The sequence below is a fragment of the Procambarus clarkii genome, chromosome 43 (genome assembly GCF_040958095.1).
Source record: "Procambarus clarkii isolate CNS0578487 chromosome 43, FALCON_Pclarkii_2.0, whole genome shotgun sequence".
Taxonomy (NCBI): Eukaryota; Metazoa; Arthropoda; class Malacostraca; order Decapoda; family Cambaridae; genus Procambarus; species Procambarus clarkii.
The window spans coordinates 31,023,446-31,036,682 of record NC_091192.1 but is presented as its reverse complement, the minus strand read 5'-3'; the positions used below and the strand labels follow the sequence as shown (position 1 = coordinate 31,036,682).

Genomic DNA, 13,237 nt, shown 5'->3' with positions numbered 1-13,237 from the left:
ATTACTTCAGAATATCTTACCATTAAAGTGATTCTTCACATCATCTGGAGAACTCTCTAGCTTCTTGATCAGCATTGTGAGGTCTGCTCTCAGAGCTGCCACCTCACTTGTCAACCCTTCCACTGACAGCCTTAAATCAAAACGTCATAATTTACAAGAGTGGTAGTGGAAATATGTTACAGAGGCACATAGTGTGTTCAGGAACAACACTCCAAAATTTATTTAATTAAGCAAGTTACAGCACTGATAAGCTACTGTAGTTACATAACCTATTAACATAAATAAGTCAACAATATCTTCATTGTCTGTCAAACTAACATCTTGATGTGAATTTATAAAGATAAAAATTTCTTACTGTCAGAAGAAAGCAATACTTACTGCTCACAAGTCTAAGATACCATTTCCTAAGCGTAAACCTAAACATTTCCTACTGTAATCTATTTTATGAAGCATAACAAACACCTACCTGGCAGTCTTACTTAAATCACCTAGGTCCTCAACAAAGTTCAGTATTTCCAACTTTTCTTCTTCAACATTTTGAACAACATAGTGTAATAACGTCATCCCTGGTTTGTTGGCCCGTGTTTCCCATAACTTGGATATTGTATTCAGTCGAAATCCTAAAGCATTGCCTGCATAGCTGCCCTGAAAGAGTAATTAAGCCAAAAGATGACCAGTGGATATCCATAATATCATGGAATTATAACTTTACCTTACTCTTAATTAATTCTGACTTGAATATCAACAATAATGCCTAATTTAAATCAGGTTTTCCTGAAGTGAATTATCCCAGCATGCAAAAGCAATTACAGTATTAACAATAATGGATCTCTTTATAGATATCGAGAATGAGAAATGTTAAATGAACACAGAATCCTACACTGTGGACTGCCACTTCAAATTATAATTTGCAGCCAGCATTTTATCACTAATTTCATATGCATGAGATAGTATTTTTTAAATTTTATGAGGATAACCATTCAACTTCTAAGCTATTTAAAAATCTGACATCATAATGCACATAGAAAAAACCAGCGTTGAATGTAATGAAATGCCATTTTCTGGCTGAGACTTGGAGGCTTCCCAGAACTATCCAGGCTGATATGTATATCACTAAACTTGGCATCAGTCAGAATGTGTATGGAGTTCTAGGCTTACCAGGGACCACAAGCCAGAACCTGGCCCACTCAGAGAGTCACACCAGAGAGGTCTGGTTCTTCAAGGAACCAGACACAATAAGAATTCCAGAGAACAACACAGAGCACATAGAGGTGTCTAGAGACGAAGTGGAAAAAGTGCTCAAGGCACTAAGTAAGAACAAAGCAGTTGGTCCAGATGGAGTTTCACCATGGGTTCTGAAAGAATGTGCACCTGAGCTCAGCATTCCGCTTCAGCTGATTTTTCAGACATCCCTGTGTACAGGAGTCGTAGCAGATGTGTGGAAAAAGGCTAACATAGTTCCAATCTACAAAAGTGGCAGCAGGGAAGACCCCCTCAATTATAGACCTGTATCATTGACAAGTGTAATAGTCAAAATATTGGAAAAAATAATAAAAACTAAATGGGTAGAACACCTGAGAAAGGATATAATATCAAACAGACAGTATGGTTTTCGATCTGGAAGATCCTGTGTATCGAATTTACTGAATTTCTATGATCGAGCCACAGAGATTTTACAGGAAAGAGAAGGTTGGGTTGACTGCATCTATCTGGACCTAAAAAAGGCTTTTGATAAGAGTTCCACACAAGAGGTTGTTCTGGAAACTGGAACATATAGGAGGGGTGACAGGTAAGCTTTTAACATGCATGAAAAATTTTCTGACATAGAAAAATGAGGGCAGTAATCAGAGGCAATGTATCAGACTGGAGGAAAGTCACAAGTGGAGTACCACAGGGTTCAGTTCTTGCACCAGTGATGTTCATTGTCTACATAAATGATCTACCAGATGGAATACAGAATTATATTAACATGTCTGCTGATGATGCTAAGATTACACACAGAAATCACACTAATGCTAAGATAATAGGAAGGATAAGAAACTTAGATGATTGTAATGCCTTCCAAGAAGACGTGGACAAAGTAAGTATATGGAACACCACTTGGCAAATGGAATTTAATGTGAATAAATGCCATGTTATGGAATGTGGAATAGGAGAACATAGACCCCACACAACTTATATATTATGTGAGAAATCTTTACAGAATTCTGATAAAGAAAGAGATCTAAGAGTGATTCTAAATAGAAAACTATCACCTGAGGACCACATAAAGAATGTTGTGCAAGGGGCCTATGCTACACTTTCTAATTTCAGAAATCCTTTTAAATACATGGATGGAGAAATACTAAAGAAATTGTTCATGACTTTTGTTAGACCAAAGCTGGAATATGCAGCGGTTGTATGGTGCCCTTATCTTAAGAAGCACATCAACAAACTGGAAAAGGTGCAATGACATGCCACAAAGTGGCTCCCAGAAATGAAGGACAAGAGCTACGAGAAGAGGTTAGAGGCATTAAATACTAGTATGCCAAAATTAGAAGACAGATGAAAGAGGTGATATGATCACTACGTACAAAATAATAACAGGAATTGACAAAATTGATAGGGAAGAATTCCTGAGACCTGAAACTTCAAGAACAAGAGGTCATAGATTTAAACTAACAAAACAAAGCTGTCGGAGAAATATAAGAAAATTCACTTTTGTAAACCGAGTGGTAGACGGTTGGAACAAGTTAAGTGAGAAGGTGGTGGAGGCCAAAACTGTCAGTAGTTTCAAAGCATTATATGCCAAAGAGTGCTGGGTAGACGGGACATCACGAGCGTAGCTCTAATCCTGTAACTACACTTAGGTGATTACAAGGAACAATGGCCTATAGAAATACACGTGATTTGGAGCATTCTATATCTGCCAGTGATCGGGACAGGCACCCAGAAAGTTAAGCGCCTCAAAACAAACCCCTATTCTTGTTAAAACAACGAAAATAGACAAATAAGTGGATAGAACTCCCCAAATGAAAACGATCAAACAAGTACGACGTCACATGAGCCACGCTACACCTCTGCGCAGCTCCCCCCTCCTCGGGAGGGGGAAGGGGAAGCCCCAGACCCACCGTTCTGGCAATCCAACATCCAGTTCTTAGGCTGGATGTCAAAACATACAAAAAACTGCCAACCAGGGGGAGGGGGGGAGGGGGTTGCTGGGGAGTCTCCAGGTCTCACCCCTTAAAATGGCATTTCATTACATTCAATGCTGGTTTTCTGGGGAAGCCCTTTCGGCTTCCCGGAGCTACCTCACCAAAGACAAAAACTAGAAAGACTCACCTGGAGGTGGTCAGAGCTCGCACCTCAACTTGAAGTCAAGACAACTGGCTGCAACCGCCGACCCAAAGCGACACAGGCCCGACTAGGCCAAGGAACATTCACGAGGTAGTGTGCAGCCAGGACCCTGTTCCACTGCCAGAAACCCTGTGCTCGAATGTCAACCCAAGACATGTTACCAAAGATGGCAGCAAGCGCAGCAAACTTGTGAATGTCATGGGCATGGGAAGAGCCTGCAGGCTGGCTAGACTGAATAACCCTGCAAACGACCAGAGACCCAAACCCGAGAACAGGAAAGAAAGAAAACTGGATCAGCCCAAAGCGTGTCCCCTGCAACAAAAGCTGTGATGCGCAAATAATGGCCAAAAGCCGCAACTATACACAACAAAAGATGCACCACCAGCCCAACCAACCAAGCATCAACAACCCAAGGACCCCTCTGGAGAGCAGCAGTCTCATTCTTTGCCAGAAAAGAAGGAGAAGGCTGCAAATGAACAAACCTATCACCACGACCAAAAGAGCAGAAACCCCTGCGCCGGAGGAGAGCATGAAGCTATCCATCCTGACCCCTGGAGGCCAATGCCAACAAGAAAAGAGCGTTGGAAAAACAATCCTGAACCGAAGGGGCCACAACAAACCGAGGCGAAGATAGAAACGAGAGCACTCTGTCCAAAGACCAGGACAGCTCAGGCGGCACAAGAGCAGGCCGGAGGTGAAACAACGCCTGGGCCAGCTTGCGAAACGGCGCAGAAGTAACATCAATCAATCCAGGAGCCAAAGCAATCTCCTTTGGCTCCACCAATGCCACACGATATGAAACGACAGTATGTGTCAAGACGACGGTCTCAAACCTCAATGAAAGAAGGACAAGACGATGTCAACAAAAGGCAGGACACCTACGAACAGACAAAAAGAAAAAGGAAGGACCGCCAGCAAAACCCTATACTGCCGCCAGGACGAAGCATGCAGGTGGAACACCATCAACGAAGCCACCTGATCACCAAAAAGATGGTGAGAGACTAGTCAGAATTACCGGATTTGAAGACTTGAGGAGAAGACCGAACCAGCCCCTTCACAGACTGGACCGATCGTTTGAAAGAGGCAGAGCTGTGGGAAAACCCCTGGGTGCGGACACCGAGCAAGCAGCACCCGAAATCAAGGCTGGCAAGGAACCAGAAGGAACATCTGCCAGGGAACCAGGAACCCAATCACATCAGCCTGAGAACTGGTGGTTGGATCGCTGGAGTGGTGGGTTTGGGGGTCTCCCTTTCCCCACCTAGGGAGGGGGAGAGCTGCAAAGACATTCGGCACAGCTCGTGTAAAGTCATGCTTGTTTGCTCTTTTTCATTTGGGGAGTTCTGTCCACTCGTTTGTCTATTTTCGTTGTTTTAACTAGAATTGGGATTTGTTTTGAGGCACTTACCTTTCTGGGTGCCTGTCCCGGTCGATGACAGATACAGAATACTCCAAATCACATGTGCATTTCTATAGGCCATTGCTCCTTGTGCCTCTCTGAGGGGGGCCAGGTTCTGTCCTAGAACTCCATACACACTGACTGAAGTCAAAGTTTAGTGATATACATATCAGCCTGGATAGCTCCGGGGAGCCGAAGGGGCTCCCCACCAGAAAAGTATTGAAAACTGATAAGCATCAATAGTACATAGTATATACTGTAGCAATTTGCCCACAGGAGAAAATTACAGATTAATTGGAACCGCATAAGAGTTAAGCCACACAATAATATGGAAGCAAAACATCACCAATAATTTAGAGTATAACATTAGAAACCTACCATGTTGATGAAATTTCCAATTGTAAGGATATAAGCAAAGAAATCTCTGATGACCTCATTATTGAGAAGTTTGTCACATGTGGTGAGGAGCATCTTAATTTGTGGCTTGAGGTAGTCTGCGGCTGGATTTAGTTCTTCCATCTGGGAATATAAGCCAGTGTTATTTCAATAATAATAATAATAAAATAATTAACAATAATAATAATACTGCAATAATAAATTATTAATAATAATAATAATAATAAATTATTAATGATAAATTAATAATAATGATAAATTAATACTAATACTACTACTACTACTACTACTAATAATAATAATAATAATAATAATAATAATAATAATAATTATAATAATAATGTACAGAACATTATACAGTGGTTAATTAGTAGTTACAAAGAGTGCATATTTAATAAAGGCACTTGTATGCAAAGTGTATTGGGCATCCTGGTAACTTAAGCTAGTTCAGTTAAAATATTTTTAGGCTTAATGAGGTCAACACCTAATCTAAATGAGAAGCAGAACAATATATGAATTGTTCTAGTAATTTAGTAAATAATATACAGATTTTAAGTGATACTAATTGATGAGATGCACAGATAAGTATACTGGTATTAAATATGTATATTATCTCAGCCTGCCTTTCTTCCATCAAAGATGAAGCACAAACAACCCTCGTCTCACATCTGAGAATTATTTTCCTGAATTTACCTGAGAGTTACCATCTTTAGTGGCCTGAACAGAAAGGAAGTCCGTAGCTTATCAATTAGGCTCTTCCCATTATTCTTATTTTTTTTCCAGCTGAAATTTAAATTGATGTCTTAGCATTTACAGCATCAGCAAATGCAGAAGGGTATTCCATAGGTTTATTACCCAGAGGTGAATAAGCATCTTCTGTTTTCTGTCCTACACTGTGGGCTGTTGCCTTCAACAGTAAAAAAAAAAAAAAAAAAAAAAAAAAGTGGTTTGTTGAGCTTGTTTAACTGCTGATATCTGCCATGCATAAACTTAAAGAAAACTGTAATCTGTTTATTTAATTAAAATTTCTACTGCTGTTCTGTTGCATTTTCTACTGTTCTATCCATCATGTCATTATCATCATTCTCTTTCTTTTTTCAGTTCAAATTTATTCAATTTGATCTCAATTAGTATTAAGTTTTTGTCAAATTTTTTTCCCCACACCATGCCCAAATATGCTGTGCGTATTAGCGGCTTCAGGCAGTGTATGTACTAGCTTTATGTATTAATCCGACATTATGTTTGTAACTCATTTTCAATGTACATTATGTACAATAACTTTACCTGAATAAATATCTTTTCTTATATAGTAAACAGTGATTTCATGCTATTAGAGCATTTTATTTTAATTTTCACTAACAAACTTGGTCTGTCAAACAAATTCTTCAATAATTTTTTTTTTCCAGAAAATGATTTCACTGCATACGAACTCATTTGTGCCAATATTTTTTGTAACCTCTTTTCTGGGGGAGCCCCTTCGGCTCCCCGGGGCTCGACGACTGGCTGATCTCGGCTCCCAGCAGGTCCAGGCTGATATGCTAATGTCAGACATTGGCATCAGTCATGTGTATGGAATTCTGTGGGCCTACAGGGGACCACGAGCCAGAACCTGGCCCCCTCAGAGAGGCATGGGGAGCAATGGCCTATAGAAACCCCTGTGTGGTTAGAAGCATTTTATATGCCATCGACCGGGTCAGGCACCCAGAAAGGTAAGCATCCCAAAACAAACCCTGATTCTGGTGAAAATTGCTACAAAAAGCCGAACAAGTGAATAGAACTCCCCAAAAAGAAACAAGCAAACAAGCATGTCATCACACGTCGCCGCACCGCTGTCTGCGCAGCTACCCCTTCCCCGGGAGGGGGAAGGGGGAGCCATAGACCCCCTCGCCGGCCATCCACCCTTCAGTTCTGAGGCTGGACATCAAAACATGTGAAAATCCGCTGACCGAGGGAAGGGAGGGATGCCGGGGACCATCAGGGTCTCACCCAGAAAATGACGTTTCATTACATTCAATGCTGGTTTTCTGGGGTGGGGGGGGGGGGGGAGAGGCCCCTTTGGCTCCTCGGAGCTAACTACCCACAGAGGAAATTTATAGGGACTTACTTGGGAGGCGGTCGCTGCTCACTCCTCAACCTGAAGTCGTGACAACTGGCTGCAACTGCCGACCCAAAGCGACACAGGCCCGACTAGACCCAGAAACGTTCACGAGGTAGCATGCAGCCAAGACACTGTTCGACCACCAAAAACCCCGCTCCCGAATGTCAGCCGAGGACATACTACCAAAGACGGCAGCAAGAGCAGTGAACTTACGAACGTCACGGGTACAGGGATAGATCGCAGGCTGGCTAGACTTAATAACTTTGAGAATGAGCTGGGAAACCCGCACCCGTGAACAGGGAAGGAGGGAAACCGGATCAACCCAAAGCGCGTCCCCGGACACAGAAGCTGTGGTGCACAAAGAACGGCGAAGGGTTGCAACCGGACACTAAGGATGATGCACACCCGGCCTGACCAACCAAGCATTAACTACAAGGACCCCTCCGGAAAGCAGCCGTCTCATTTTTCGCCAGAAAAGAAGGAGACAGCTGCAGACGAGCAAACCGATCGCCACGACCAAAGGAGTATAAACCCCTGCGCCAGAGGAGAGCATGAAGCTCCCTGACCCGATCCCCAAAGGCCAATGCCAACAGGAAAAGAGCCTTCGAGAAACAATCCTGAACAGAAGGGGCCACAAGAAACCGAGGAGGAGAGAGAAAAGACTAATGTCCAATGACCAGGACGGCTCAGGCGACACATGAGCAGGCCAGAGGTGAAACAACGCACGAGACAGTTTGTGAAACGGCGCAAAAGTAACATCAATATCGAAAGCAAGCTGAAGCGGCTCCGCCAGCGCAGCACGATACGAGTCTACAGTATTCGGCATAAGATGATGGTCCTCGAACAACCAAGAGAGAAAGGACAACACCACCCGAACCGAAAGCGAAGCACAACGACGAAGAGTCAAGAAGAACTGGTAGGACTGCCAGGAAACTTCATACTGCTGCCAAGACGAGGCCCGCAGGTGGGACACTAACAAGGAAGCCACCTGATCACCATAGAGATGATGATAAACTTGAGTCAAAAATACCATATGTGACGACTCAAGGAGAACGAACCAGCCACATGACACACCGGTCCGATCTGCTAGAAAAGGCGGCGCCGCAGGAAAACCTCTGGGTTCGGACACCAAGCAAGCAGCACCTGAAACTACAGCTGAGCCGGCCACCACGGCCAAGAGGACTACTCTTCCCTGGTATTTCTCCACGCAAGTCAAGACCAGGAGCAACAGCCGAACCGGGGGGAAAGAGGTACAGGAACCCCCAGCTCGACCAGTCTTGCCAAAAAGCATTGTAATTTTGCTCTACGCGAGGTTTCTGTCTACGCTGAGATGTCTTTAGGACACCTGTGTTGTCATTTGACAGGTGTACCACCCCAGTCAAACGCCCCACCTGATAATGTCCTCGGAGCGGATCATGGCGGGTGTAATTGCCCGGGAGGCCGGAGGAGGCCACAGCCAGGAAACGAACCAACCCGAAGACGCAGTGCCACGAACCCCATACGCCAGGAGAGAAGGCAAGCTCCAAAACTGGGACACTCGCTCGTCGGTCATCGGCTTTCCGTCACTTAGGGCTAGAAACAGGAGGTACTCGCAGTCCGAGAAGGGTGCCACAAACAGTACAGCGGAAGGCGCCGCAACGACACCGACTCATAGAGGTCCACCTCCGGGCGCCCGAACGTTTGGCAGCGCCAACGTTAGGAGTCAGCGTCAACCATTCATTCCATGGACAGGGGAACGAAACGAGACAGGCTGTCTGCCAAGACGTTGGACACACCCCGAACGTGAACCGCCAGGAGAGCCAAATCCCGAGAACTCGGCAGATGAGTTACTCAAAGCGACCAGTGCCAAAGAGCCAAGGACCGCATTGAACCCCCTCGGTTCAGGCAATGAACCATCGGGGAGCAGTACGAATGGAGCAGAATCGTCGACCCATGGGTAACTCGAATCCTCCGAAGAGTAAACCACACTGCCGCGAACTCCTGCACTGTGCTGTGGGCCCGATGAAAGGATGGACCCCACCGCCCCTGGCCTGCCTGGTGAGCACTGGTCGCAAAGCCCCAGCCGAGAGAAGACGCGTCCGTGAACACATCGAGCGAGGGCTCAGGCAGACGTCAAGGCACTGAACTCCGAAAAATCCGAAAGAGGAAACCAGTAACGCAGCAGCCGAAGTAAGGCCCCCGGGGCCCGAACCCAGCAATCATGAGAGAGGCGGAAGGGATGTCCCCGAAGGAACCAGAACAGACGACAAAGCCAAACCCTACCCTGCAGGTAGACCATCATTGCAAAGTTCAAGCTCCCGCACAGACCCTCGAACAACCGCCAGGTGACCCGGGAGCCCCTCAGAAACAGGCGCATGCAGGACCACAGCCGAAGGAGGGACTCCGGAGGAAGAGACAAGGAAGTGGTCCAAGAGTCCCACACAAGACCCAGCCAGGTCCGAACCTGGGAGGGAACCAGATAGGACTTCCTCCAGTTCACCAAGAGCCCAAACCTGGCAAGCTGGGAAAGAACCAAATCCCTGGCCAGCAGACAAGCGGACCAGCTGGGAGCCCAGACCAGCCAGTCATCGAGCTCCGGGGTGCCTCCGGGTCTCACCCAGAAAATGGCGTTTCATTACATTCAACACTGGTTTTTTGTTAAAGAGCTTAGTTTCCTCACCAACCCATCTTTACCAATGTCTGATCTTCCCCACACTGCACTTTACAACACAATATTAATTTAACTGCAAGCTACAGTATTTAGAACTTTTTTATCTAGCATTTATAACAATCATCTACATTCATGACACACACACTTCTAAATTAATACCCAAAACATCCACATGAGTAGGAAAGTGACAATTTTTCAGTCTATACCCTTGTCAAGTTGCGACTTCTTTGAATTTGCTGAAATAGCAACTCATCATCAAGTGCTAGCTGTCAATACAGACCTGAATCATGCCTTCAATCCGAACTTGGAATTTGGGGATCTTAATGAGCTCGTGGTAGAACTTTTCTGCATTTCCGAGCTTCTCTACATCCCCTTCATATTCCTTGACCATCGCCACCTGTTGGAATGCTCAGTTTTTAGAATATATTGGTTGACAGGAGAATACAAAATGTAACAAGAGTATTCTCAAATCTTTGTGTGGTGGTCGGTGAGCAACATCTCCAATAAAACTGTATAGATTTAATTAAATTTTTTAGTGTTTATATACACAGTGCAATATATAATATAATACACAGACTAATCACACTAATGTGACTGCATCAATGAGAAAATCTGTAGGAGCAGTGATGAGGTTTTGAACCTATGTGGTGGGTGTTCCCAAGCACACGCTTTGAGTGACTATTCCACGACATGGTATAAGGATTGCAACCTGGAGTTCTACTGAACCCACAAGGATTTCCCGAGGCTTCTCTTGAAGCTGGAACAGAATTTTCACACAATACCTCCACCCCCCCCATGCACTCTAGCTCTGTCATCTAGGCCTTATTCTACCCCTGACGTTCCTCTTTCAATACACAGTTTTATCATTGATGCAGGCACATTAGTGTGATTACTCTCTGTGTATTGAAAGATGAGTGTCAGGAGTAGAACAAGTCCTAGATGACAGAGCCAGAGTGCATGGGGGAAATATGTGAAAATCTTGTTCTGGCTTCAGAAGCCTCAGGAAATCCTTGTGGGTTCAGTAGAATGCCAAGTTGCACTCCATATACCATGTTGTGGTCTAGTCGCTAGAAGTGTGCACTTGGAAAAAAAATCCCACATAGATTTGAACCCTCATCACTGCTCCTATGGATTTTCTCAAACAATATAATAGTTTAAGTATATGCATTCATATGTAAAATGCTGTATAGTAGTTATGCATATACAGTGGGGCCTCGACTTATGAATCTAATCCAGTCCCAGAGACTGGTTGTAAGTCGAAAATTCATAAGTCGAAACGACTTATTTCCCACAAGAAATGTAAATTGAATCTGTTCCACACCCACAAAAATATCAACTTAAAAATACATTTTATACCAAATAACACTCATTTTGTACTAGCTACAATAAAGTACTGTACAGTGGTACCTCGGTTTACGAACGCCCGTTTGCGAACTTTTTGCGTTACGAGCCCAATTTATTCAGAAAATTTGAATTGGGTTACAAACTTTACCTTGGGATACGAGTTTGTCGATTTGCTTACGGCCGACCTAGCGCGTGGTGGCACGGCGATCGCTCCTCAGTTTACCAGTGCCTCGCGCCCAGTGACTATACCGCCTGAATTCTTCACAAGGATTTACAGTTTTTTTTCAGATTTTTGGGTACTTGAGCATAAAAGTTGTTATTATATATCTCGTCATGGGTCCCAAGAATGCCAGTGATAAGGTTCAAGGCAAGAAATCACATGTGAGAATGACCAGAGGAAAAACAAAAGATCATTCGTAAACATGAAAATGGTACACATGTTGTTGAACTAGCTAGGCAGTATAACAATCTTCAGGGGAGAAGGAAGAGGAGGCAGTAGAGGATGTCCCTTCCTCATTAATTAAGAAAATGTGTGCAGTATGGGAAGAACTGCAAAGTTTTGCTGAAAAGAATCACCCAGCTAAAGCTTCAGCAGGCCATTGCATTGATCTTATTAATGACGATGTGATGTCTCACTACAGACAAGTGTTACAAAGAAGGGAAAAACAATCTTAAAAAAAAAAAAAAAAAATGAGAAAATCATGCAGTGAGCCAGAAGCAGGCAAAAATGTGCCAGAGTGAGTACCTCAGAGAAGTCATCACTGTCTGATGTTATAATGGAAGGGGATTCCCCTTCTAAACAGTAACACCTCTCCTCCTCCTACCCATCTTCCATATGCCAACAGGGAGTCATCAGTAAAGGTAAGTAATAACTTGTACATTCTTTTGTAGTGAATATTTGGGTGAATTAGGTATAAAATTTACTTTGAAGTGAAGTTTTTGGGGAGTCAGGAACGGATTAATTCATTTCCCATTAATTCTTAGGGGAAATTCACTTTGATTTACGAACCGTCTCCAGGAACGGATTAAATTCTTAAACCGAGGTACCCCTGTAAATATATCTTACCTGGAATGAGGACTCTTGTTGGTATATGAAAGACAGTGAGGAGGAGAGGTGTCAGTGTTTGGAAGAGAAGTCCCCTTCCATTATAACATCAGGCAGTGATGACTTTTCTGGGGTACTCTCTCTCTTCTACATTTTGCCTGCATACCACTAGGACCTGCTTATGCCTCACTTCTTGTTTTTCTCACTAAAAACCTGTCTAGTGACACTTGTTTTTCCCTATGTTGTAACACTTGTCTGAAGTGAGACATCACATTGTCATTAAAAAAGATTAACACAATGGCCTGCTACAGCTTGATTTGGGTGAAACTTTTCAGCAAAACTTTGCAATTCTTCCCAACTGCACACATTTTCTTAATAAATGAGGAAGGGACATCCTCTACTCTTCATCAACAACCCTTATTTCATTTTCACGTTTATGATATTTTGTTTTCCTCTATGGTCATCTTCACGTGTGTTTTCTTAGGTTTAACCTTACCACTGACTTTGTTGGGACCCATGGTGTGATATATAATAATTAGTTTTATGTTTAAAAATAAAAAAGCACTAGAATAATGGAATACTTTACAAGCGCAATTGTCACTAAGCGGGCGGCTCTGGTAAACTGAGGCTGGTCGGCCCGTGCCACCAGGAACCACGCACTCGGTCGACACAAACGTGTATCAACAAAGGTCGTTAGTCAAGGACACGGTCGTAAGTTACGTCTCATTTTCCGATGAAATTTAGGTCGTAACTCGAAAAATTCGTAATTAGAGGCAGTCTTAAGTCAAGGGTTCACTGTATGTACTTTAGTATTTGGGAATATTGCCAATATATATGCTGGCACTACTGCTTACTGTGGATTCCTCACCAAGTAGGGAACTAGTAGCAGCCTTAACAGTGTGGTTCCTTTATTAAAACTGGGTAGCAATAACACTAATACATTTCATCCCTTTCTCACAGTGGACGACGTGT

General features: G+C 43.7%; 1 protein-coding gene and 1 long non-coding RNA gene across 8 annotated transcripts in view; one reads left to right on the top strand and one right to left on the bottom strand.

Annotated features, from left to right (window-relative positions):
- LOC123755905 (inverted formin-2) overlaps nucleotides 1-13,237 on the bottom strand; it is a 71,726-nt gene that overhangs the window by 8,119 nt on the left and 50,370 nt on the right. For all 3 annotated transcript variants that reach the window (XM_045738845.2, XM_069300179.1, XM_069300178.1), the window contains 4 exons: nucleotides 10,157-10,273; nucleotides 5,111-5,251; nucleotides 467-645; nucleotides 21-130 (listed from right to left, as the gene is read on the bottom strand). In XM_045738845.2, coding sequence (XP_045594801.2) covers nucleotides 21-130; nucleotides 467-645; nucleotides 5,111-5,251; nucleotides 10,157-10,273 — 547 coding nt within the window. The remainder of the gene's footprint in view (nucleotides 1-20; nucleotides 131-466; nucleotides 646-5,110; nucleotides 5,252-10,156; nucleotides 10,274-13,237) is intronic.
- The window catches only part of LOC123755906 (uncharacterized), a 52,084-nt gene that overhangs the window by 17,142 nt on the left and 21,705 nt on the right, over nucleotides 1-13,237 (top strand). The gene's annotated exons all lie outside the window — the stretch shown is intronic.